The 26,848-nt window shown below is 42.4% G+C and overlaps 1 protein-coding gene across 1 annotated transcript in view; it reads left to right on the forward strand.

Annotated features, from left to right (window-relative positions):
* The window catches only part of LOC120043885 (rho guanine nucleotide exchange factor 12-like), a 67,356-nt gene extending 40,766 nt beyond the window's left edge, over window positions 1-26,590 (forward strand). The window contains exons 20-37 of the mRNA XM_038988489.1: window positions 555-708; window positions 1,945-1,980; window positions 2,920-3,077; window positions 4,762-4,908; window positions 5,106-5,191; window positions 5,807-5,932; window positions 6,731-6,845; window positions 10,399-10,499; window positions 11,113-11,190; window positions 12,539-12,614; window positions 13,633-13,800; window positions 14,383-14,470; window positions 14,808-14,885; window positions 15,019-15,113; window positions 15,231-15,533; window positions 18,798-19,103; window positions 19,760-19,974; window positions 24,799-26,590. Coding sequence (XP_038844417.1) covers window positions 555-708; window positions 1,945-1,980; window positions 2,920-3,077; window positions 4,762-4,908; window positions 5,106-5,191; window positions 5,807-5,932; window positions 6,731-6,845; window positions 10,399-10,499; window positions 11,113-11,190; window positions 12,539-12,614; window positions 13,633-13,800; window positions 14,383-14,470; window positions 14,808-14,885; window positions 15,019-15,113; window positions 15,231-15,533; window positions 18,798-19,103; window positions 19,760-19,974; window positions 24,799-24,942 — 2,474 coding nt within the window. The 3' untranslated portion in view covers window positions 24,943-26,590. The remainder of the gene's footprint in view (window positions 1-554; window positions 709-1,944; window positions 1,981-2,919; window positions 3,078-4,761; window positions 4,909-5,105; window positions 5,192-5,806; window positions 5,933-6,730; window positions 6,846-10,398; window positions 10,500-11,112; window positions 11,191-12,538; window positions 12,615-13,632; window positions 13,801-14,382; window positions 14,471-14,807; window positions 14,886-15,018; window positions 15,114-15,230; window positions 15,534-18,797; window positions 19,104-19,759; window positions 19,975-24,798) is intronic.
* Window positions 26,591-26,848: the final 258 nt, after the last annotated feature.

The raw sequence follows: 26,848 nt of genomic DNA on the forward strand, positions 1-26,848 counted from the left end.
GTCGTGCGGATATTCTTTCTTGCACTGCTTTTCGACTAAAGGGGATCTCGATTTTTGAGCTTGTTCCATCGATAAACACGATAAAACAATGAACAAAGCGTAAATGTGGACTAACGTGCTTCTCTTCAATGGAGATCTTGTTTGACCTTCCGAATGAAGAAACTTCTGTGAGCCTTCGCCATATTACTTAGGACCGTATTGCCTCCTGTTGGATTTATGTGGACTTAAGTGGAGTAGAATATAACTTTATTAATTCACATGGAGAGGAACATTCACCCTGGTAGAATTGAATAGAACTTTATTAATCCACTTGGGGAGGGACATTACCCCTTTGCCTTTGGATTATTGTTCTAATGTGAGGACTACCCTCTGGGGCCATATCAAGTGTCTGAGTAGGACTGTTGATTTAGGATCAGTCTTGCCTTTTAGATCACAACGGAAATAAGATTACAGGGCCAGTTGGGACCAGATTGTAGATCAGCACTCTTACTCAGAGATTATTTTTACATACAGCCCCTGACCTCTCCTCTCCTCCTTTGTTCTCTCCTCTCCAGGTCTCACTCCCTCCTCCGCCCTGCCCAGACTGAGCTCTGACTGGCTCCACCCAGGCGACACCCAGGACAGGATGGCCCACCCAACCAGCACCCACTTTGATTTCAGCCCCTGCACCCTGGACCAATTGCAGGAGGAGGAGCGTGAGAGTGACGGGTAAGGGCGGGCACAAGGTCATGGTGTCAGGGGTTGGATTCAAACTCATGCCGACTACGCGGTGCTAACTGTTAGACCACACAGGCCACAGGGTCTATACACTTTTGATAGTGTCTCTCTTACTGTAAAACACACAGCTAGGTATTGATTAGACTTTGGGAAATATACAACTTAAATATGGAGGTGAATTCAGGCTAATGGGGCCATTGAAGTCAATTGACTCCATGAGCCTATTTCACGTGACCTTTCTTTAGCACTTTTTTTTTTACTAAACTATGAGGTAAGCGAGAACATGAATCAATGTATTTTACAACCAATGCAACAAAAAATAAATACAAATTGTATGATGATAATTTCTTTGCTTGCATTGGCGTTTACCCCCCCTCAAAAATCATATTGTTTACATAGTGAGGTTATAGTAGGATAGGCTTATTGACTTGGTGACAGCACCTTTCCATATGATGTGCTAGTTACTTAGCCTACATGACCATTGAGAAGTATACCACGTAGAAATACAGAGGGCAGATCTGCTGTAATCAAATGTGATGGTTTCGTCAATATATAGTGAATGTCTAATCTGTTTAAGGGTTGAGAAACTCTAATCTATACCATCCTTTCATCTCGAACAGTTTATCTAATCGAAGTCAGGACTGTCTTCTGGGTCAACACAAATCTACGCTAAGTCTACAAACCAAATGGCACCCCATTCCCTATATAGTCAAAAGTAGTTCACTAAATAGGGAATAGTGTGCCATTTGGGACACACACTAAATCTCATGCTGGGTGAATTGCATGATCACTGAAATATTGGTCCGAGGAAGGAGCAAGCTTTCCCAGAAAAAGCCTTCCAAGGCAGAACGTTTTGCTGATGTGTTGGTCCACTGCCAAGCTCATTTGTTATCATCCGACATGACCGGTCGACAGCAAAGTCTGCTGTCTCACAGTCACAGTCTCATTCGGCCATTGTGCCGGGATACACAGCCCATACCCAGCCATCATACTCAGAGCCATATCTGTTCTACTACAGCACTCAGTGACATACTGAAGACTGGAGCCATTGAACTCCCTTTCTTTGTCTCTCTGATCATTTATTACCTCATTGAAATAAAATGTCCTCTTATGGTGTATGAATTCCCCGCTTGGAGACGGGGAATTCTCCAACCTATGCCTTAGGACCTCCGGGATTTGGGCTCGGTAGAAAGTGTGTTGACGGGGACTGTGATCTTCTCTCTCCAGAGTTCAAGAGGGAGGCACACCCAAACCAGCCCGGAGGTGAGTCTTTTTTAACTTTTATTTGTGTTGTCTATTTCATGTGATGTTGTTTACAGACCTGGGTTCAAATAGTATTTGAAATCGTTCAAATACTTTGAGCAGTTGCACTAGTTTGACTGTTCCATTGGTCAATTTAACCAGGCAAGCTCAATCAAGTACGGATAAAGAATTTGAAATGATTTCAATTAGTATTTGAATCCAGGTCTGTTTATTTTGTTTATAATTTGTTTTTGTCTCTGTAGTCGTATGAAGGTTTGACATGAATGAGAACTGATTTTCCTCAGTTGTTCTGTGGCATCAGCTATTCAAAGGGTTTGCGTTTCCCACACAATTTAATGAACTGAATCAGTGGTGCTTGATTAATCATCATTAATGTGATTAAACTATTTATTTAACGAGGCTAGTCAGTTAAGAACAAATTCTTATTTACAAGGCGGCCTACCCCGGCCAAACCCTCCCCTAACCCCGGGCCAATTGTGAGCCACCTTATGGGACTCCCGATCACGGCCGGTTGTGATACATCCCGGGATTGAACCAGGGTCTGTAGTGACGCCTCTAGCACTGAGATGCAGTGCCTTAGACCGCTGCGCCACTCGGGAGCCTCTTAACTCTGGCAAAATCTTTGAATAGAATTGATTGAGTTACTAGTCCACCTCTACCTATTATTGCACTTAGTAACTTGGTAACTTTCCCAATTAATCACACATTGATCTCAATTGGAGACTTGCGCTTTAATGTTGTTTAAGTGACCCCAGGGCCGTGTTCATTAGGTCAATAAAACCAACCAGAAGAAGACTGACTGAAATAGGGAGAGACTACTTGAACTCTTGTCCAATAAGAAAGGCTTGTTTTCATTTTCAATGCAAAAATGTTGCCACTGCATGCCATAATGAACACAATCCAGGTGTCATCATCAGCGACTTGTTGTTCTCATGTCAGGATGCAGGGTTTAGGCTGTGCAGATGTGCCGAGTGAGGACGACCTGGGGAATGAGATCGAGTGCAAGCAGGACTCTCCCAACTGGCAGACACTAGTCAGCCGAGAGGTCCTGGCGGGCCTGACACCACAGGAGATCAAGAGACAGGAAGTCATCAACGGTGAGGCCGGTCACCATTTTTCTTCCCCAAAATGTACAGCTGCCTGGGGATCAATCATACAGATCGAGTAGTTTCATGCTATCAGTCTGCTAAAGATACATTTGTTGAATGTTGCAAGTAGTTTCATGTTAGCTGTTAAGAGACATGGTTATTGAGATGGCAAGTATGATGTGCTGTATTAGAATGTGTCCTTTATATTTTCATACATAGCTTTATATCCTAGCCGCCCCAGCCTGACCTAATTAGTTATTTGAGATTGTGTCCATGACCAAGGCTACTGTGTCCATTCAAGTGGTGAACTTTTTCACTATGAGTATCAGTGATTGTGGATCCGCTAGCTAAACAACAAGCCACTAAAGTTTGCGTGATGTTTTCGTAGAAAAGTGTCCAAATTCGACAACATATGTTGTGTAGATCCTGATACCAGGGAATTTGCAGGCCTCAATCCCAAAAGAAAATCTTGTGTCCACCTCATTGTTTTAAGTCAGATGTGGTCACGTTAGAATGATGCCATCTGCCGGGAAGAAGATGGGTTCCACCTAGTTTATGACCATAGAGATATATTTAAGTGACAATGCCCTCGAAGCCGGTGATTGGAGGATATATTGGCAAGGCTTCGAGGGCATTATCACTGTTATACAATGGGTTACCAACATATTCAAATAATGATTGATGACCTAATGATATATTTTCATTAACTTTATTTTGATGAATTTATTCATACTATTTCATCCTTCCTCAAGATATAGTCCCGCAAACAAATCTAGGGTTGCTAGCCAAGCCGGCTGGTCGTTTGTTCTATTGGTTCTGTATCTATGGACGCGACCCAGTCGTTCAGTCTTTTTGTTCTGTATCTATGGGTGCAACCCAGTCGTTCGTGCTAAATGTTCCATTGCCATACTGGCTGGCAACGTTCTTATACCTTGCTTGCTAGCTAGCCAACTACGGCTAATTTACAGTCACGTCAAACAGTGCAGACAGAATAACAACAGTAGCTGCATTTGTTTAAGCTGTTTTCTAGTGACATTTATTTGGATACATCGATAGCAATAAGCTAATGAGGAACGATTTCGCCTGGCATAGAAAATGTGCTCTCTCGTTAGAACACGGTTGTTCAGAGGAGTTCGCCTCTGCACAACACAATAACTTCAAACTGAAGCTGGAAAGACTGCAAACTAGCTGCACTTCGTTTCATTTGACCTTTTTTCAATTGACATTTCTTTGTATATATCCATAAAAATGTTGCCAGCTCATTCATGATTTCGAATGGCTGAGAAACTCTGCCTGCCTCTCTCTCTCTCTCGTGTGACCTCCGACCCCTACACATTCATTGAAACAATGTTGCAAATGTCAGAGACAGACAGCAAGGTTTATACAAATCTCTGAATGTTGAAAACTAAATGTTAGTCTAAAAGAAATGTGAGATAATGTTTAGATGCTTTTTATAGTGGAGATCAAGTTTATAACTTCCCTGTCTGGGCTGATGAAATAGTGGATTGCGCAGTCAGATGGAACAGAGGAAATAGGCATTTTAACGTCATGGATTTAGGATTACGATTAGACACACCCGTTGTATAAAATACACTAGTGGCTGATGTCATAGGCCTGCATAGCTTTAGAATGTGCTGACAGCTGTCTTGTTCTGATTAATTCTTTGGGTCTGACTTTGTGCGTGTCTCCACAGAGCTGTTCTACACAGAGCGAGCCCACCTGAGGATGTTGAAGGTGCTGGATAACGTGTTCTACCAGAAACTAACCCGAGACAGCATCCTGCCTCCTGGAGACATTAAACACATCTTCACTAACCTAGAGGAGATTGTCCAGCTACATGGTACGCTGTGTGTATGTCAGTGTCGGTTAAACTCCTCTCTCAGGGCTAATCCTAACTTCCACTTCCATTTTCACTTCCTAAATCATTGATATGGACCTATTCCCAAACAGATGTATTATTTTCCCTGACTTTTTATGTTGTGCATATCCAATCCTTGCTATCTCATTTCATGTAATCGCTTTTCTCTTTCTCCCTAGTGTCGATAACAGAACAGGTGACAGTCATTCGGAAGAAGAATGAGACGTCAGTGATAGACCTGATAGGAGACGATCTACTAGCTTGGGTAAGAAAAGACTCAACTTGCATCCTAAATGGCACCCTATTCCCTTTTATAGTGCATTACTTTTGACCAGAGCCATATGGGCCATTTGGGACAAACTTTCCGTCACTGCAGGAGAGGAGAGGGGGGAGTATTACTGTACATCCAAAAGCCATTGGGATAACATTGTTGTGTGTGTGCGCGTGTCATTTTCTGTGTACGTGTGTGTGTGTTTGTCTGTCCATGCCCGTGCGTGTGTTTGTCTTTGTGTCCCTCCGTGCGTACGGGTGTGTCCATGTCCCTCCGTGCATACGGGTGTGTCCATGTCCCTCCGTGCGTACGGGTGTGTCCATGTCCCTCTGTGCGTACGGGTGTGTCCATGTCCCTCCGTGCGTACGGGTGTGTCCATGTCCCTCTGTGCGTACGGGTGTGTCCATGTCCCTCCGTGCGTACGGGTGTGTCCATGTCCCTCCGTGCGTACGGGTGTGTCCATGTCCCTCCGTGCGCACGGGTGTGTCCATGTCCCTCCGTGCGCACAGGTGTGTCCATGTCCCTCTGTGCGTACGGGTGTGTCCATGTCCCTCCGTGCGTATGTGTTTTTGCCAATGTTACCATGTCCCTCTGTGTGTGCATGTGTAGTTCAGTGATGGGGAGGAGGAGAAGATCAAGCGGGCGGTGGGCACCTTCTGCAGTAACCAGCCCTTCGCCCTGGAACTCATCAAGACCCGGCAGAAGAAAGACCAGCGCTTCACCTCCTTTATGCAGGTACGACACAATATACTTAACTATACTATGTTATAATAAACTAGTCATGGGTTGCATGTTGCGTCACAATTTTGTTGTGAAGGTTCTCTTGAGGACTGGACAGATTTTGTCTAAAGTGCATTATAGTGGCTTGGACACACAATTAGATTTCTATAGGAAGCTAAGCATTTGTAGGGGAAAAAATTACTTGTCATCATTGTGATGTCGTCAGATTGACTTTAGATTTAGTATAACGTTAGCTAGATAGGTAAGATTGAGGGGAAAGCACCGGATTTTAGCTAGCTAACTTTTCGATTGCGAATGACAATATTTTTTAAATTAAATTTGAAGACATCCTAATATTATTTTTGTTTCCTACTAACTATTCATCTACTTTAGCAATGTCATCGTATTTCCAACCCACTATAGTGTAATTTAGACTAAACAATCATTAGCCCCCATGGATGAGCCGTCTTAAGTATGTTCAGAACAATGACATGAGGTGCAACCCATGAATACCAAACTATACTATGCTTTTCTAAACTATGTTATACTATGTTATGATGTACTATACAATACTTTATTATACTATAATAATATAGTGCAATATACAGTATTATACTATACTGCACTACACTATACTTTGCAATTCAATATAGAACAATACAACGTTATTCACTCCCTCAAGCGCGACTTAGAGGGCATCATCGTAACCATACAAGCTCAGTTATAGATGGGGAGATTCAAGACATGGCTGAACTGAGGTGATCTGGAGTGAGTGACTGTAGTATTGACTCGGGTGTGTCTCTCGTCCCGAAGGAGGCTGAGAGCAACCGTCTGTGTCGCAGACTGCAGCTGAAGGATATCATTCCAGTGGAGATGCAGAGGCTGACCAAGTATCCACTACTGCTGGAGAGCATAGCCAAGTACACAGGTACAGTAGACAGACACCACTATGAAACACAATGTCTGTCCACACGACTAATAAAGGTTGAGACTTGGGCCTGAAAATAATTTGGAATAAGTTGCATCGCTCTTCTTCTGAGTCCACCTGTTGGAAGATAAGTATTGTATTTCTTTACGGTTGATTGAAGAGGGGTGTATTTCCAAGCCCTATGATCTTCTAATATTTAATAACATTACTGAACTAAAGGAAAGCCTTTTTCAATGGCAGTACTGCAGATTTAGCTACTCAAACTTTTACAACCAGAGATTGTAAAATCTGAAGAAGAAATGATTCTGAAGATTAGGCTATAAATGAAGCCGGCATCATCATCCCATCCCTTCACATTCTTGGTCTTGTAGTGCACTTATTTGGCCCACTCCATAAGACTGTATTGCACTTATTTGCAGGCCCAGCTCCAGGATGACATGCCTGAGGGGGCATTTTAAATCCATGGAAGTGCACAACAAGTATTGCATTGCTTTAGCGCCTTAATAACACAAGGTGGATTAGTCCTACTACTGTTCAAATGTACAAAATGTATCTGAAATGTAGCCGTTCACATCAACAACCGTGGCTTTATATAACAACAAAAGAAAGATACAGTATGCACCCCACTACAACATGTGCACCCGAAATGGAAACATAGCTGCATTAGGCCTACACATCATTTGCGCCTACCGACACGCACAGATCAACTCGAAAGGGTGAGCACCACTAGCTTATCAAATATTCCTACAGGCTTCATCGCTTAAACTTCAATAATTAGAACTATAGGCTTCGTTTCTGTCGAATTTGACACACTACGCAATGAGCGTAACCACTTCTCCAGGTGTGCAATATTTTCTGTGTGGGAGCTAGGAAAACTAAATCAAACTAAGTGCATAGGAAAACTAAATCAAACTAAGTGGATATTCTATAGTAATAGCTGATGTTACATTTCCTACATGGCAGTAGCTAATTTGCAGTGGTGTAAAGTACTTAAGTTTAAATATTTGAAAGTACTACTTAAGTAGTTTCTTGAGGTGTCTGTACTTTACTATTTATATTTTTGAAAATATTTTACTTTTACTTCACTACATTCCTAAAGATTTTTAAAAGCGTTTTATTCCATACATTTTTCCTGACACCCAAAAGTACTTAACTGGATATTGGAAAATTGTCAATTTCACACATTTACCAAGAGAACATCCCTGGTCATCCCTACTGCCTCTGATCTGGCGGACTCACTAAACACAAATGCTTTGTTTGCAAATTATGTCTGAGTGTTGGAGTGTGCCCCTGGCTATCTGTAAATTAACAAAAACAAATAATGTATAGTTTTACTTTTAAAACTTAAGTACGTTTTTGCAATTGCATTTACTTTTGGTACTTAAGTCTATTTAAAAGCAAATACTTTTAGACTTTTACTCAAGTTGTCATGGTTCCTCCTATCACCAGAGGGCGGCAGAGACCGTCCTAGAGACAATGACACAGGTGTGTTCACTAATTATGATTTCCCTGTTAAGAGAGGTGTGTTTTCTGTTTCCCTTTGCCATATACGTTTGTCTCCTGAGTGAGTTTTTCGAGCTCTAGGCTGCGGTCCAAACATTTAAAAGACACCCTATCCCCTCAGCCCTCAAATTATGTGGACAGTTCTGATGACATATCATGACGTCTGACGAGTATATACTTGTAGGGCAAGGAGTGAGGGAGGGAGGGAGGGAAGAATGGATGATTTTTAAATGGACCACCCTTGGCCGGAAATTTGTTACTCGCTCATCCCGTGATTATTGTGTTTTCAGCCACAGGTAGCTTGTGGGTGCTTTATATGCGCTACAGTCAATTATGAGTGCATGTCTACTTATATTAAATTTAGAATTATTAATATACACCTACTGTATGATAGCTCGCAAATTAATTAGCTAACTAACGTTAGCCTGCATAGCTGGAACTTCTGAAGAAGGAAAATGTTTTATTTCTACAATTTCCAAAATTGCAATCAAAAACATATTTACTTTTTACAAGACGTGTTTGTGCCGTCATGTGCATTAGTAGCACAATTTCTAACTTATTTGCATTCGTTTTTACTTACACTTGTATGCTGACCTCTCCATTGATGTTGTTTTAAGTTTTCGCTGACTTTTCTTACCGGATGTAGAATTGGCGCAAATTGAATTATGGGGAGTTTCAGGCCCCGGAGTGAACATAATTGTACACTCGCAAAGCCGACTAAAAACGAGGGCTGAGGGGCTTATTTTGCAAACTTCCCTTGCTTGGCTAATAATTTAGACTACCCTCCAAGATGGCGATGGGGATTCCTCCAAGGGCATAAGGCGAGGTTAAGTGTACAAGGGTGTGTCTTTTGTGTTTGGACCACAGCCCTAGTATTTGTTGTTTTCCCAGTGTTACTGTGATCCTTCTGTTGCCGTTTCTCAGTAAAGTATTTACGTTTATCGTAAACCACTGATTCCTTGTCTGGTCTCTTCTCTGCTCCTGGGTCCAACCTCATCACGTCACACAAGTAGTATTTTACTGGGTGACTTTCACTTTTACTTGAGTCATTTTCTATTAAGGCATTTTTACTTTCACTCAAGTATGACAATTTGGTACCTTTTCCACCACTGCTAATTTGAATTTGCTGCGAATAAGAGTAAATGCCTATTCTGAGAGCAACACACACACTATAGCAAGAGAGCAGGTATTGGGCGAAAAAGTAGGCTTTGTGTCGTTTTCGTAGTATTGACATCTCTTTTACAGTAGCCTATCACACAATGACTGTGTACTGCAAATTAATTATAAGAGTGAAAGTTTGCCTACTTGTTTTAGTAGGCTACACATGGTATTGGTCCTACATAATGTACAGAATGTTTAAAAAAAATAGACCTATCTGAAATGCAGCCATATACAGTGGATTCGGAAAGTATTCAGACCCCTTCGCTTTTTAAAACATTTTGTTACGTTACAGCCTTATTCTAAAATGTTTTTTTTTAAAACATCCTCATCGGTCTATACACAATACCGCATAATGACAAAGCAAAAACAGTTGTTTTTTTTTATTTATGAAAAATGTATAACACACGCATTCAGACACTTTGCTATGAGACTCGGTGCATCCTGTTTCCATTGATCCTCCTTGAGGTGTTCTACTACTTGATTGGAGTCCACCTGTGGTAAATTCAATTGATTGGGCATGATGTGGAAAGGCACACACCTGCCTATATAAGTTCTCACTGTTGACAGTGCATGTCAGAGCAAAAAACAAGCCACGAGGTCGAAACAATTGTCCGTAGAGCTCTGAGACAGGATTGTGTTGAGGCACAGATCTGGCGAAGAGTACGAAAAAATTACTGCAGCATTTAAGGTCCACTTGAACACTCTGGCCTCCATCTTTCTTAAATGGAAGACGTTTGGAACCACCAAGACTCTTCCTAGAGCAGGCCACCCGGAGCAGGCCACCCCATAGAGCCGACTCTGCTTATTTGGTCCACTCCTTAAGATAGCAGTGCACTTTTTTGGTCCGATCCATAAGACTTACATCAGCTTGTGTGTTTTTTCCTGACAGAGGATGCAGCGGAGAGGGAAAAGGTGAAGAGGGCCGGGGAGTGCTGCAGGAAGATCCTCAACTATGTCAACCAGACGGTGAAAGAGGCAGAGAACAAACAGGTAACTGACTATGGAGAGGAGAACCACTGGGACTAGACACGTGCACACAGCTGCGCTACACCAACAGTTGTCATGGTGCAGTCATGTTGATGGTGTATATTAAATGAATCGGTTGAAAACTGTTTGACACTTGCAAGCAAAATTAAGCGAAGCCAGTTCCGATGGGAAACTCAAGTTTTTGGGATTCAAACAACACTTCCTACCTTAGTATGGCAGTCTATTTAAGTTGACCAGTTGTGCACACATATCCTAGCTATGCGATTGGTTTGTCTTTTCTGCTTAATATTGCTGCTGCTGTAACTATTGCTGCCACCTGCTATGCGTTGTCTGTTTTCTGCTAGTCTACCACCACCCCAGCCTCAAATTGTATTAAAATGTTAATAATTGATGTATTGCTCTGGCGGTGAGCTCACCTGAAGGAGCACAGCCTAACACCAAGACCAAATGGGTTCTCTTCTATTTTATAATAAATGGTTAAACGAATACATGAGTTTCCTGTGTAAACAGTGCAACTCTTATGCCTACCACCTTTCTACCACAATATATCAGCTAAGGGACTGAATAGGTCCTGTCTAGCCAGTACTGATAAGTCTGTGTGCTCCTCTCCCTACAGAGGTTAGAGGACTACCAAAGACGCCTGGACCTGTCCTCACTCAAACAGAGTGAGAACCCAATGATCTCAGAGTTCAAGGTGAGACTCAACTCCTCTATTCCTCCACTTGTCTCACCATTTATTTACATGCATGTACCTTTATTTGACCAGGGAAGTTGATTAATGACATATGCTCATTGGCAACAACCCCAGTTGGCATAAAGCTTTAGAAAGGTGCCTGTTCTGATGTGTACACACGTGTTAGTGTCATCAGCAGCATACCACCCTACGTCCCACTGCTGGCTTGCTTCCGAAGCTAAGCAGGGTTGGTCCTTGTCAGTTCCTGGATGGGAGACCATATGTTGTTGGAAGTGGTGTTGGAGGGCCAGTAGGAGGCACTCTTTCCTCTGGTCAAAAAACAAATATCCCAATAGAGCCCACAGTGGAGGCCATATAACCTAGCATTCAAACAGGGAAATGGTTCCAATTGTTTTTTCCCATAGGGGATATTAGAATCACTTAAAATAAGGGCTGTGTTTTGTGTAGGCTCACCCTGGCGTGACGTTTTGATAACCATGTAAATCTCTCTCGGACAAGTTGACTTTTATCAATATATTCCTCTCTATTTACTCTCAGATTTGAAAATGCTAATTAGCATCAAAGTAGACATCATGCAAGACTACAAATCCCTGCAAGCTCCTGCACATCATTTCTAGTTGACACCTTTGCTAACAGGTATTGTGCCAATTTAAAACTTCCACAAGATAGTTCACAGATTTGTCAATTTAAATACATTTAGCCAATTTATTCATTACTAAATTTAGCTAACATTAGTTAATCCAGAGATTCTTACATTTTCCTCGGTGTCAGTCTCGTCCAGATCATGGCATTTGTAGTTCTTTATGATAGCCACATTGGCAGCCAATTAGCATTTCATTTTTGGGGGGGTATATACAGGCGGCCAATATATTCATAAAAGTCATCTAGTCCTATTTGCACTGTTATCAAAACGTCACGCCAGGGTAAGCCTACATGGAAGATTATTATTTTAAGTCTTTCTAAAAATCTCTATGAGAAAATTGAATGGTGGAAAAACGATTGGAACCATTTCCCTGTTTGACCACTAGAGTTTATGGTTATTATCACTCATACTGTGGTACTCTATGCCCCCAGGGCAGTGATTGGGGACATTGCCCTGTTTACGGTGCGGTCTTTCAGACGGGATGTTAAACTGGTGTTCTGACTTCCTGTGGTCACTAAAGATTGCATGGCACTTATACTAAGAGTAAGAGTGTAAACCTTGGTGTCCAGGCTAAATTCCCAATCTGGCCCTCATACCATCATGGCCACCATACCCCAGGTCGTTGCTGTAAATGAGAATGTGTTCTCAGTCAATTTACCTGGTAGAATAAGGGTTAAATAAAATGAAGTGTGTGTGTGTCTGTAGAGCCTGGACCTGACCAAGAGGAAGATGGTGCACGAGGGACCTCTCTCCTGGAAGGTCAACAAAGACAAGACAATCGGTAGGTGCCCACAATTTAACATAATGTGTTTTAGCGGTGTAGAAATGTTGATAATATAGAGTCTATATATTTTTTTTTTAACCTTTAGGACAATGTCTAATATCATTTTCAGCTTAGCCCTTTAGTACACTTGAGTTGTCATCATCTAATGCTGAAAAACTAAGTAGGCTACAACATACAGTAGAAAAACAAAAGGGTACACATGCTAGTTTTAGCCTACATAAGCACTAGCTTGTCCTCTCTAGTGTAAGTGCTTTTCTGTGTGTTGTAAACCATCGGCTCTCTGTACCAAACGCCAGGACTGAGAGATACACTCTACCGCACCTGCTGTCTAACTCTGAATGCTCGGCTATGAAAAGCCAACTGACATTTACTCCTGAGGTGCTGACCTGTTGCACACTCTAAAACCACTGTGATTATTATTATTTGACCCTGCTGGTTATCTATGAACGTTTGAACATCATGGCTGTTATAATCTGTTATAATCTCAACCCGGCATAGCCAAAAGAGGACTGGCCACCCCTCATAGCCTGGTTCCTCTCTAGGTTTCTTCCTAGGTTCCTGGCTTTCTAGGGTGTTTTTCCTAGCCACCGTGCTTCTACACCTGCATTGCTTGCTGTTTGGGGTTTTAGGCTGGGTTTCTGTATAGCACTTTGTGACATTGGCTGATGTAAAAAGGGCTTTATAAATACATTTTATTGATACAAAATGTTCCCATACATTACTACCAATTAATCAACACAAAGTAGCATGAGTACCCTTCTGACATCACCAGGCAGTAAATTAGTTAAGAGACCAATAAGAAAGAGTTCCAAACCTCACTGCCAATAACAGCTAATTTCCCACTCAGACCATTCCCAGACAGTCCTAGCAAAATTATTGCTTGAGACATTTTTACCAATTTTATTGCAAAACAATTACAGTAAGGTACTTAATTGTTACCCATCAATTATTTGATATTGAGAGAAAAATGGCTTCATTGGACCTTTATCTATTGAACTTCCTCCTGTGCCCTCAGAGCTGTACACGCTGCTCCTGGAGGACATCCTGGTGCTGCTGCAGAAGCAGGACGAGCGGTTGGTCCTCAAGTGCCACAGCAAGAACCTGGCGGGCACCGCCGACACCAAGCACATCTTTAGCCCCATCATCAAGCTCAACACTGTGCTGGTGCGCTCGGTGGCCACCGGTGAGTCCATTGAATTCAGTTTATTGTCCCCACAGGGAAATCCATTCTGCAGGAGTACATAAGACACGATACATGAAGATACACAAGCAAGCACTAACAAGCCACGTCCACTTAGTTTAATTAAGAGGGTTGTTCAGGAGTGTGTAATGTTTTTAAAAATTCTGAAATAGATTGTGTAGAACAGATGTAATTTTCTGTTATGCCGAATGGAGATTTGTGTCAGCTTTATATGTTCCATTTCTATCTGTCACATTCTGAATGTAGGGTCCCACTGAAAAGTCTCTTGGAATCAATGTCCAATAAAATTGCTTCAAACAACATATCTGTGGTAGCCTGGTCCCAGATTTGTTTGTGCAGTCTTGCCAACCATCATGTTTGGAATGACAATGACATTAGACTAGGTTTGGTTGGAACCTGTTTGATCTTGCGATAGCTCACATTCTGTTTTACTGAAGTGAGTTGGCTATACAGCACAAACAGATCTGGCACCAGGCTATATCTGGTGGGCTTTGGAGAGGAAAGACAACATAGCAGACTGTCGTAATATATGTTCTGATGATATGCTGTCTCTTCCGCTGACAGACAACAAGTCCTTCTTCGTGCTGTCTATGTCCGACAACGGAGCCCAGATCTACGAGCTAATGGCCCAGACCGTGTCCGAGCAAAGAACGTAAGTCTGTTTGTCTGTTCATCCCAAAGTCACTTATTTCAAGCTTCCCATTCAGTTGTCACCTGTCTGGAACTAGGATTAAAACATTCTGGACACTATCAAAGTTCCCAGGTTTTCCAGAAATTCCAGTTGAAGGATTCCAGGGAGAAATAAGCAGGGACAGGATCCTCCAACTAATATTTCTGATAAAGCAGAATTTTCTTGGTTTTATTTGTATTTTAAGTCGTTTCCCTCCAGGCTAAGTTGCACTCATAGAGATAAATGGCACTTGACAGAAAGACGGGATGGGCTCTATCTCTCTGGTTGCTGTTTCTCATTAGCTCCTCCCATCCACTAGGTGGCAGTGTCTGATAACGCAGAGGGCAGACACCATGAAGACAAAACCGCACAACATCATACCTTTACCTCAGACCGAGTAAGTTAACTGGCCTTTTTTGGCTATTTAACTTGTTATATATTCTGCTGTCAAATGAAAAAAGGCTCCCGTTTCACATCGCCCTAGTTTATAATTTACGCGTGTGTGCGTGCATTTTTCATGTGTATTGCAGTGCTGAGCGAGACGCAGTGGAGGTGATCAGCACAGGGATACCCAAACTGAGCAAAGACCCAGACCGCCTTTCCACGGGAAGTATCCAGTTCGCAGGTATCAATTCCAAGACATTTAATCTAGTTTTTCCACCCTATGAAAAGTCATGTGCGTTTGACTATGCTTCATGCAGCTTTAAAACAACTTCATTACCCATGTTTCTGTGTCCCCTAGAAAAATATGTCACTTCCTCGCCTGGTCTGCAACCCACGCCCACATCAATCAACCCATTCGACAGCATCAAATCAGACGACAAGGAAGAAGAGTCGCTGCTATTGCTAGACAGAAGAGAAGAGGAGGAGGAGGAAGTGGAGGAGGCAGACGAGGAGGAAGTTGAAGCGTTTCTGGTTGGAGAGCTGGCAGACAAACTGCCCTTACTCCAGGAGAGGTCATGCCAAGGCATTGCCATCGACGACCAGGAGCCCCATGACGCCTTCGTCATGCCCCCCTCCAGAGCCGAGGAGGCCCTAAGAACCTGTGAGTTTACTACCTTGGCCTTAGTTAAATCAATATGACACATAGTGATTGAATGACACTATCATGTTTTGCTACGGAAACTAAAAATGTGTTTCTTATTGTCCAGTGCTGAGCGATTAGTGCTTTTTGAGGTTCAAATCAAATGTATTTATATAGCCCTTCGTACATCAGCTGATATCTCAAAGTGCTGTACAGAAACCCAGCCTAATACCCCAAACAGCAAGCAATGCAGGTGTAGAAGCACGGTGGCTAGGAAAAACTCCCTAGAAAGGCCAAAACCTAGGAAGAAACCTAGAGAGGAACCAGGCTATGAGGGGTGGCCAGTCCTCTTCTGGCTGTGCCGGGTGGAGATTATAACAGAACATAGCCAAGATGTTCAAATCTTCATAAATGACCAGCATGGTCAAATAATAATAATCACAGTAGTTGTCGAGGGTGCAGCAAGTCAGCACCCCAGGAGTAAATGTCAGTTGGCTTTTATAGCCAATCATTAAGAGTATCTCTACCGCTCCTGCGGTCTCTAGAGAGTTGAAAACAGCAGGTCTGGGACAGGTAGCACGTCCGGTGAACAGGTCAGGGTTCCATAGCCGCAGGCAGAACAGTTGAAACTGGAGCAGCAGCACGGCCAGGTGGACTGGGGACAGCAAGGAGTCATCATGCCAGGTAGTCCTGAGGCATGGTCCTAGGGCTCAGGTCAGGACTGACACAATGTCATCTCGTCGTACTTGGTAGTTCCTCAACCTCCAGCGGTTCAGCAGCATCATGTCAGACCCTGTCACATTCCCCTCAGGACACATTGAGGGCTGCAATGACGAGGTTGTTTCAATTATGAAAAAATAATCCGGTTTCAATTTCAGTTTCGATTACTTTGGGTTGAATGCTGTAACACAGAATAAAACAATGAATAAAAGTCACATGATTGTAGTGACTGCTTATTAACCATCATAGAGCTGCTGCATATGCTGTTTGACAAAATCATTATTTGGTCGTTTTTCAAAGTAAATAAGGCATACTTTTATGACTGCTGAATACCAACTATCAATCACTTAGATCGTGTATTTTCAGGTAGAGATACCTCGCGAAGCAACAGCTGCTCTATATGCCCTTACGATCGAGCATTCTTCTGCCTCTTCTGTAGCAGGCATAAAAGAAACACGGACCGTGCAAGTAGATGCCCAATGGATTATGGTCATTGTAGTTAATTACCAAATGTTATGCGCTAAACTTTGTATAATATTGGCCTGTTGAAAATTACAACTCCCTACTACATCGCCAGTGGCGATTTTTGCATGTAAATCTTGGTGGGGCAAACTCAAAAATTTTGGGGGATGCATACTAGCACACCAAAACACAACACTAAACAATACATCAATTGCACTATAACGGTGACAAATGGTGCACACAAACTTTTAGGGCCTACATTTTTTTATTTTACCAGTTAAGTTGACTAAGAACACATTCTCATTTACAGCAACGACCTGGGGAATAGTTACAGGGGAGAGGAGGGTGGATGAATGAGCCAATTGAAAAACATAAAGCTGTCCCGACAGCAGAGCTTTCTTTTCAGCACCATGGAGTGAATCCTTACCACCGCTACACTTGGCTATCAGCGGGGCCTTGTCTGGCAGCGAAACAGTTCATTCACCCTCATTAACCTCCTTTTTTGAAAAACATAGCTGATATGGCTGACTTGCTTAAACAAATGTGGTTTCTACTGACTCCCTGTGGATTTGTGTAAGTCGATAAGAACCTCATTGTCCTTAATAATACTGAACGCCAACATGAGTTTTGACTTTTGAACCATTCAAACATTATTACATTTATGTTCAGTAAATTCATGTTTGTTCTTATATAATTAACACTTAGCTCTAAGTATAAGCAAGTGCAAACAAACGAGCTGCAACGAGGTAGGCCTGTTTGTTCAGCACTTTCAAAATGGGCACCGACAGAAATTCAGATGTTAGTTCAGATAAGGCCTCAACATCTTGCTGAATTTGACTCTTCGAGAGAGGAGTGGTTCGCTTACTATTTGAAGGAAAATACAATCACGAGGATCCACTTTTATAGACAATATACCGACGCATAGACAGCGCATTGCGCAAACAAAACAACCCTCGCAATATCAACTGGAATTACATGGGTCTATTACTGAACTTTTTGTTGAAAACAAATATTTTAATGGGAAGAGACTGTCATTGGCAAACATGGTTACAGACCCAACAACATATAGTATCTCCTCCTCGTGAAGAAAAGCACATGAGCTTATTTATGCAGAAGCCTACAAGACATTTTTGGACTCAACATTGTTGTGCTGTGCTCACTTGAACAGGAAGGTGGCGTGGCGGTTGTTCTTGTGGGCAAAATTTGTCATCAAGGGTGCTTTCAAGACAACAGGGAACTCTGGGGGGGGAAACAAGGTCAAATCATGACATCAGTTTTCTTTAGTTCGCAGCTGTACAAAGAGGCCTGAGTTCCCGGCTTGGAATTCTGAGTTGGATGACCGTTCACAACATATTTTCCCAGTCGGAGCTAGTTTTTTTTCCCGAGTTCCCAGTTGTCTTGAACTCACTGAAGTTGAGATTTCCCAGTTCCAAGTTTCCAGTTATTTTGAACGCGGGCAGAAGTCATGCTGGATTGACAGCATGGCCAATGTATTCAACGTTTTCTCATCCATGGTGTTGCATGTGAATGTTAAGCTTGGAAAAGAGACCCTTAAACCCAGACTTGGACCACACACCCACTCCACTGAATAGCAGGCTAGTGATTGCTTTGCGACGCTTGCAGGTAGCCACTGATTCCTTCCAAACCACTCATTGTTGAATTTGCAATTTCCGACTTGTTGTGTAATGTTTATGTCCATTGCCGATGAGCACCGATACCTTTTATCTATACTTTTTTTTCATATGACAAGGATTGAAAAGGATTTGCCAGTAATTGTCAACGTGATTCATGATGATGACTGCCTGTCTAGCTTGCTAGACACACCACAGTTATGGAATACCTTAAAAAACTGCACCTGGATTACCTGATGCCAGTAGGGCAGTTTAAACTCAGTTAAATGAGTTCACTGAAGTGTGCAATTGATTGTTGTAATAACCTGAGGTAATGTATTTATACTGTTTTGTAGTTTTATATATTTTTGTTGTTTTGATGACTTTTTTTGTCCTCAAGGCACCATTGTAAATGAGAAACTGGTCTCATTTGGGTTCCCCTGAATAAATATGTTTTTTTTTATTAACTGCCCTCTGTCTCTCCTTCTCCTAGTGGCAGCCCTGAGGCAGGTCCTTCTCAACCACATAACAAGCAGAGAGAAGGGCAGCGACAAGAACAATGAGAATAGGAAGGAGAAGGAGCAGAGGAAGGGCTTGGCCCATGGCTCCCGCCTGCTGAGGACCACGTCACTGAGGGGCCCAGAGGACAGCAACAGCAGTACATTGGGCCCTAGGAGCGCAGCAGCATCCTCTCCTGGCTCCTCGGAGAACGGCACCTCGGGGAGGGAGGAGGGGGCCCCAGGATCCTCGGAACTCCCGTCTGGGGACACAGGCTTCTTCGAGACATCTGAGGACTACGGTGAGCCAACTGGGACATTCAGGGAGCTGGACAAGTCATGGGAGGGCAGAAAACTTAGTGGCCAATCCCCTTAAATTTTCACATAGTCATGTTTTGATGTCAATAGGAGAACAAGTTTGAATTTGACTTAAGCGGAAGTTAGGATTCACCCTGTAAGGTGTATTGTTCAAATATCCTCATAGCTGAACAAATTGTGTTTATAGCCATTTTATTGATTTTATAGCAAGTTGTTTTATGATATCATTATGCATGTGTGAGGTTCTTCCTTTTTAATTGTGAACGTTAAAAGTTCTCAGGTGGGCATAATTTACACTTTTCAGAGATTATCAGCTTTATGGCTCTAAACCGGCATTTCCCAAGCTAAGGGTCGCTACCCCATATGGGGGCACCTGATTTGAAAATGGGGTCACGAGAAAAACTCAAATAAAATAAGAAAATTGCGCTTGGTTCATTCTTCCTACAAATGTGACTATCTTTTGAACGGTTTAAATTACAAAATAGTATGACCCCACCATTGAAGGATAAGGCTCTAAGGAAAATGTATGTGTCTTCTGTTTCCCTCTACAATGTCCACAAGCCATGCATTACTCATTAGAACAGAGTGGACAAGACCCGGCAATATATCAGACTCTAGCGCTCTCTCTCTCCCTTTTCAGGCAGTTACATTGTCCTGGGGGGCTCGGGGGAGAGCAGCACAGACGACGACGGTCAGGCGAGTGGCAAGGGTGGAGGCGGGGCCCAGTGGGGCTCGGACATCGACCTAAAGAAGCTGCTCTCCTCATCCTCGCAGACAGGGGATGCTGGCCCCAACCTCAGCCGTCAGGTCATGACCCACATCCGCCTGCTGCAGGCCAACCTGCAGCACTTGAAGGTACACCATCAATCCCCCTTTGAGTACCATGAAGAAGTTGCCCCCCTAGATCAGACCTGGTTTCAAATACTATTTGAATTCATTTCAAATATTTTCTGTGCTTGATTGTGTTCGCACTTCAGGCAGGCTATAGTAAACGCTTAAAGTCAGGTCTGATCTAAGGTCAGTTTTAACGGCTCTTTGATGGATGCCTCAGGGCAGCTTCGGCACAAAATCAAATCATATTGTATTTGTCACATGCTTTGTAAACAACAGGTGTGGACTAACAGTGAAATGCTTACTTGCATACTGGCCCTTCCCAACAATGCAGAGAGAAAGAAAATAGAGAAATTATAGAAAAGTTTAAAAAAAATGTAATAATAAAAATAATAGATGGAATGAATAACTATAACTTGGCTATATACAAGGGGTACCAGTACCGAGTTGATGTGCAGGGGTACAAGGTAATTGAGGTAGATATGTACATATAAAGTGAAATAAAAAACAGTAGCAGCAGCGTATGTGATGAGTCAAAAAAGTTGGTGCAAAAAGGGTCGGGTAGCTATTTGGTTAACTATTTAGCAGTCTTATGGCTTCGTGGTAGAATCTGTTCAGGGTCTTGTTGGTTCCAGACTTGGTACATCACTACCGCTAGCTTGGGAGTAGCAGAGAGAACAGTCTGACTTGAGTGGTTGGAGTTTTTGACAATTTCTAGGGCCTTCCTCTGACACCACCTGGTATAGAAGTCCTGGATGGCAGGAAGCTTGGCCCCAGTGATGTACTGGGCCCTATGCACTACACTCTGTAGCGTCTTGCGGTCGGATGTCAAGTGGTAATGCAGCCAGTCAAGATTCTCTCAAGGGTGCAGCTGTAGAAACCTTTTGAGGATCTAAGGGCCCATGCCCAATCTTTTCAGCCTCTTGAGGGGAAAGAGGGTTTGTCATGCCCTCTTTATGTTGGTGTGTTTGGACCATGATAGATCCTTTGATGTGGACGCCGAGGAACTTGAAGCTCTCGACCAGCTCCACTTCAGCCCTGTTGATGTGAATGGGGGTGCGCTCGGCCCTCTGTTTCCTTTAGTCCACAATCAGCTTCTTTGTATTGCTGATATTGAGGGAGAGGTTGTTGTCCTGGCACCACACTGCCAGGTCTCTGACATCCTCCTTTTCGGCAGCCTCAACGTCGTCAGTGATCATGCCTACCACATCGTGTCGTCTGCAAACTTGATAGTGTTGGAGTCGTGCACGGCCACGCAGTCGTAGGAAAACAAGGAGTGGACTAAGCACGCCCTGAGGGGCCACCGTGTTGAGGGTCAGTGTGGTGGATGTTTTACCTACCCTCACCACCTGGAAGAGTCCCATCAAGAAGTCCTGGATCCAGTTGCAGAGGGAGGTGTTCAGTCCCAGGGTCCTTAGCAATGAGTCAACGAACAGCATTCTCACATGGGTGTTCCTTTTGTCCAAGTGGGAAAGGGCGGTGTGGAATGCAATAGAGATGGTGTCATCTGTGGATCTGTTGGGGCGGTATGCAGATTGGAGTGGGTCCAGTGTGTCTGGGATAATGTTGATGTGAGCCATGACCAGCCTTTCAAAGCATTTCATGGCTACAGATGTGAGTGCTACGGGGCGATAGGCAGGTTAACTTGGCGTTCTTGGGCACAGGGACTGTGGTGGTCTGCTTGAATCATGTAGGTATTACAGGCTGGGTTAGGGAGAAGTTGAAAATGTCAGTGAAGACACTGGCCAGTTGGTCAGCGCATGCTCTGAGTACACACCCTGGTAATCTGTCTGGCCCTCCGGCCTTGTGAATGTTAACCTGTTTGAAGGGCTTACTCACATCAGCTACGGAGAGTGTGATCACACATTCATCCAGAACAGCTGGTGCTCTCACGCATGGTTCAGTGTTGCTTACCTCAAAACTAGCATAGAAGGCATTTAGCTCATCTGGTCGACTTGTGTCACTGGGCAGCTCACGGCTGGGTTTCCCTTTGTAATCCATGATAGTTTGCAACCCCTGCCACATCTGACGAGCTTCAGAGCCGGTGTAGTAGGAGTCGATCTTAGTCCTGTATTGATGCTTTGCCTGTTTGATGGTTCATCAAAGGGCATAGCGGGATTTCTTATAAGTGTCCAGGTTAGTGTACCGCTCCTTGACAGTGGCAGCTCTAGCCTTTAGCTTAGTGCGAATGTTGCCTGTAATCCATGGCTTCTGGTTTGGATATGTACATACTTTCACTGTGAGAACAATGTCATCAATGCATTTATTAATGACATTTCACATTCTTAAAGTAAAGTGGTGATCCTGACTGACCTAAGATGGAATTTTTACTAGTATTAAATGTCAGGAATTGTGAAAAACTGAGTTTAAATGTATTTGGCTAAGGTGTATGTAGACTTCAACTGTAGATAAACTCTTGGTAAATAGTATGGTTTGCAGCTTATCATGAGGTTTTCTAACTCAGGCGAGTAGAACCTCAAGACTTCCTTAATATTAGAGATTGGGCACTAGCTCTTAAGAGACGCACACCTCCCCCCTTTGAGCTTACCCGATGCTGTCGTTCTGTTCTGCCGATGCATAGAGAAAACAGCTAGTTGTATATGATCCATATCCTTGTTTAGCCATGTTTCTGAGAAACATAGGATATTACAGTTCTTCAGGTCCCGTTGATAGGATAGTCTCGAATGGAGTTCATCCAGTTTGTTCTCCAGTGATTGTACAATCGCCAATAGAAAAGAGGGTGGAGGTGGTTTATTTACTCACCGCCACAGTTTTATCATGGTGCCCGCACGTCGTTCTCTATATTGCCGTCTCTTTCTCTTCCGAGTGTCGGGTATTGGGGTCTAGTCGGGGTGAGCAGTATGTCCTGCGCCGCCGACCTGTTGAAGTAGAAATCTTCATCCGAATCGAGGTTAGCAATCACTCTTCTGATGTCCAGAAGTTATTTTCGGTCATAGAAACATTATGTAAAAAAATAAAAAAAATAAAAAATAATAATAATAATAATTATCAGCGCAACAAACAAAAAAACAGGAGCCCGTAAAGCGTCTACTATACATTCCAGAACTTCATGGTACCAGAAATGTATGAGAAGCGCTTTGGGTAAAGTCATTCAAATTCTATAATTTCAGTCCCTCATGCTTTTGCCCATACTATTAAATGTTTCTATTCATCCATTCACCCATCCATCTACACACTAATTTTATCCATCGCTTCTGTTCTACCAGAGATAAGTTTGTCAACAATTTATTTTCAGGAAGTGGAAACCAAGTATAATGAACTGCGCCAAAGGCTGAGTGAAACAGCTACTGACACAGAGGAGAACAAAGGTACTGTGAATTATTGATATTGCGTCCCATATAGCCTTTAATAGTGCACTATTTTTGACCAGGTCCCATAAGGCTTTATAGGTAATAGGGTGCCATTTGGGACACACCCTGATACTTTACTGATCATGAACAGATACAAGAGTAGTTTGCATGCACAAGATGCTTGAAAGGGCTTTTGTAATACATGAGCATAGATATCTTGTGCTCCACCAATGCATTGTAATTTCTGCAAGCATTGAAGTGTGAGTAAACCATACACACGGGACAACAAACATAATACGTATCACAACTTGTAACTAGATTTGTTGTTGGATATCCTAAATTTATACAACGGGTGGGTCTAATCCTGATTTTGTTAAAAAGCACATCATAGCCGGTGTCTATTCCACAAGTTACTGCCAGATAAATCTATGATGTTAAAATGCTTATTTCCTCTGTTCCATCTGACTGCGCAATCCACTGTCTCATCAGCCCAGCCAGGCAAATTATAAACTTGATCTCCACTATAAAAAGCATCTAGACATTATCTCACATTTATTTTAGACTAGCATTTAGTTTTCAACAGCAGAGATTTGTATAAACCTTGCTGTCTGTCTCTCTGACATTTGCAACATTGTTTCAATATTCAAATTTGATCTCCAACTGTCCCATAGTAATGAACGTGTCGGAGTCGGGATGAGAGGGAGAGGCAGGGAGTGTTTTTCAGCCTGTCGAAATCATGAATCAGCTGGCATAATTTTTATGGATATATACAAAGAAATGTCAGTTGAAAAAAGGTTGAAAAACGAAATGAAGTGCAGCTAGTTTGGAGTCTTTCCAGCCTCAGTTTGAAGTTATTGTGTTAGCTGTGTTGTTGGCTAGCTCCTCTGAACAACCGTGTCCTAATGAGAGAGCACATTTTCTATGATGGGCAAAATTGTTCCTCATTAGCTCATTGTTATGGATGTATCCAAATAAATGTCACTTGAAAACAGCTTAAACTAATGCAGCTACTGTTGTTATTCTTTCTGCACTGTTTGACATGACTGTAAGTTAGCCGTAGTTGGCTAGCTAGCAAGCAAAGGATAAGAATGTTGTCAGCCAGTATGGCAATAGAACATTTAGAAGGAACGACTGGAGCGCATCCATAGAAACAGAACAAAAAGACTGAACGACTGGGTCGCGTCTCTAGCAACCCTAGATTTGTGTTGTGGAAGGATGAAATGGTATTAATAAATTCATCAAAATAATGTTTATAATGAAAATATGTCAATCATTATTTGAATATGTTGGTAACCCGTTGTATAAAAGTGATAATGCCCTCAAAACCGGTGTTTGGAGGATATATTGGCACGGTTTGGCGGCCCTCGACTCGGGCCTAACAACACCCGTGCCAATATATCCTCCAAACACTGGCTTCTCGGGCATTATCACTTCAATACGTTTTGTGGTCAGATATCAAAGATGCAAAACAAGATGAGGAAAGCAAAATGGAAATATGTTTTCACTATTTCTCTCTTTGTTTTCTGTCTATCTTCAGATGAGAGTTAGTGGTGACAGAGCCCCTAATCCTCCACCACAAGAGAACAAAATAGTGACATTGACAGGGAGGGGGTCACCTCTCCCTGTCCTCTTGATGCCCCCCACATCACCCCCTCACCCCTCCAATGCTGCTTTGACCTAAAGTGGAGACAGACACCCTGCAGGCACTCCCAGACACACACGGCAATCAGGGAAGAACGCCACAACTCTCCACAGCCTTCTCACAAGGACCATTGGACTATACCCCCCTCAACCACCAGATATTTTTTCCTCCTGTGGATAAGAGTGTCATCTTCCCATTGCTCGCATGCATTGGGCCTTTGGAACTCATCACTTTCAATTTATCCAGCAGGGTCCAGAAACACAACTGTACGTGATGCTATAGTCCAACTTAAAGCACTCCCGTGTGGTGGCTAATGCTTTGGGCCTAGAGGATCATGTACCATAGCAAAGCCATACCAAAGTGAGAAGTGTGCAGACGATCGATCAAATTCCGCTAGAACAAAACATTTTAAGTTTAGAGAATGGTCATTGAGATTTTAATCAGTGGTTTCTACTAAACTTCAAAACATAATAGTATGTTAAGTTAGCCCACCATCATGCCTGTTCTGAAGTGATTCTTTAATCACCTAGGGGTGAATCCTAACTTTCACTTAAGTAAAATGTTCCCTTCAGTATGTATAGATTTGGAAGTGGAAGTTAGGGTTATCCCATTAAGAGGTCCTCAAGTAATTTATTGGATCTCAAGAAAAACAAGCAGTTCTCCAAAAAAAGGAAAATGTTGTGCATCTCAAGAAAAAGGACTAGTTCATTCGGTCTGCTTGATAGGTCTATTTTGCCAACCCAGTGAAATACTGTTAGTAGGTAGTAAGAGCAATTTTTCTTAATCTTTCAGCGTGGATGTTTCTCCTCTGGCTGGCATAAGTGGCACTTGTGAAGCACTTGTGATATAGCAAAATACGAGAGGACAGTCCGTCGTTCCTGTTATTGACTTTCCCCTGAAGTAATGTGGTATTCATCCATTCCTAATTGACAGTGACCCTCTTAGATTGGGGGAACACCCCCCCCCCCCACCTATGGGCCCAGTTGCTGTACGTCTTCCTTTTTCTGTTTTTGGAACTCCAAACTCTGTGTTACTGTACATCATCCTTTGGCTACAAGCTACTGAGGAACTCTTCACTCACAAATGTAGCTTCTGGGGTGAGAACACAGAGCTCTGTGATTTCATGGTTGGATTGAGAAAGTACTGGCACAACAAATACTGTATATTAATTTCAGTCCAATGTTAGCCCAGCTGGAAGAATGTTTAAATATGAAGTTGTGGCTTGGATTCTTGGATGGAAACAAAGACGTGAACAACAACAAAAAAAGAGACTTCTATGGACTATTTTAAATGTAAAAGAAATACAATTATGTACAAAAATGACCAACACTGTATCTCTTAAAGTAAGAGCAATCTTCATATTTCCTTGGTTTTGTTGGTTTTTTCCTTCTGCTTTCTACATCATACATTATTTTAACAGAAACTACTAAAACATTTGAAAAAATAAGACTTCTCCCTAAAATATTAATGTAATCTGTGTTTTTATTATTTTTGTCTAGACTTTACTATATTATTATGAGCACTATTATTAATATGGACTCTGGCTCTGAAAACATACATTTGACTGATCTATTGTTTAAAATGAACGGAAAGATTGCAAAATGTCTTCATTTTGTTTCAGTTTATCTTACTGGGTAGAGGGAGGGAAATGTGAGTTGGAAATATGATTAAAGAAGCTGGCTGGAAACACTGATGGTGGAGTATTATTCTTGGATGTGAAAATACTGCAGCATATTTTGGTATACCTTCTTGTTTCGCATGTTTATCTTTCATTTTATTCGCAATGCAACCACACACATTTCACAAATACTTGTTAAAGACACTTAAAAGGGAAGTTCAGTATTGCACAACTTCATATCAGATATGAAAGAACCCTGGCATACCTTGAAAAATAGTCTGTGTAAAATACTGTCAGGGTAAGGAATCACATAACATTAAGGCCAGG

The sequence above is a fragment of the Salvelinus namaycush genome, chromosome 3, assembly GCF_016432855.1.
Source record: "Salvelinus namaycush isolate Seneca chromosome 3, SaNama_1.0, whole genome shotgun sequence".
Classification (NCBI taxonomy): Eukaryota; Metazoa; Chordata; class Actinopteri; order Salmoniformes; family Salmonidae; genus Salvelinus; species Salvelinus namaycush.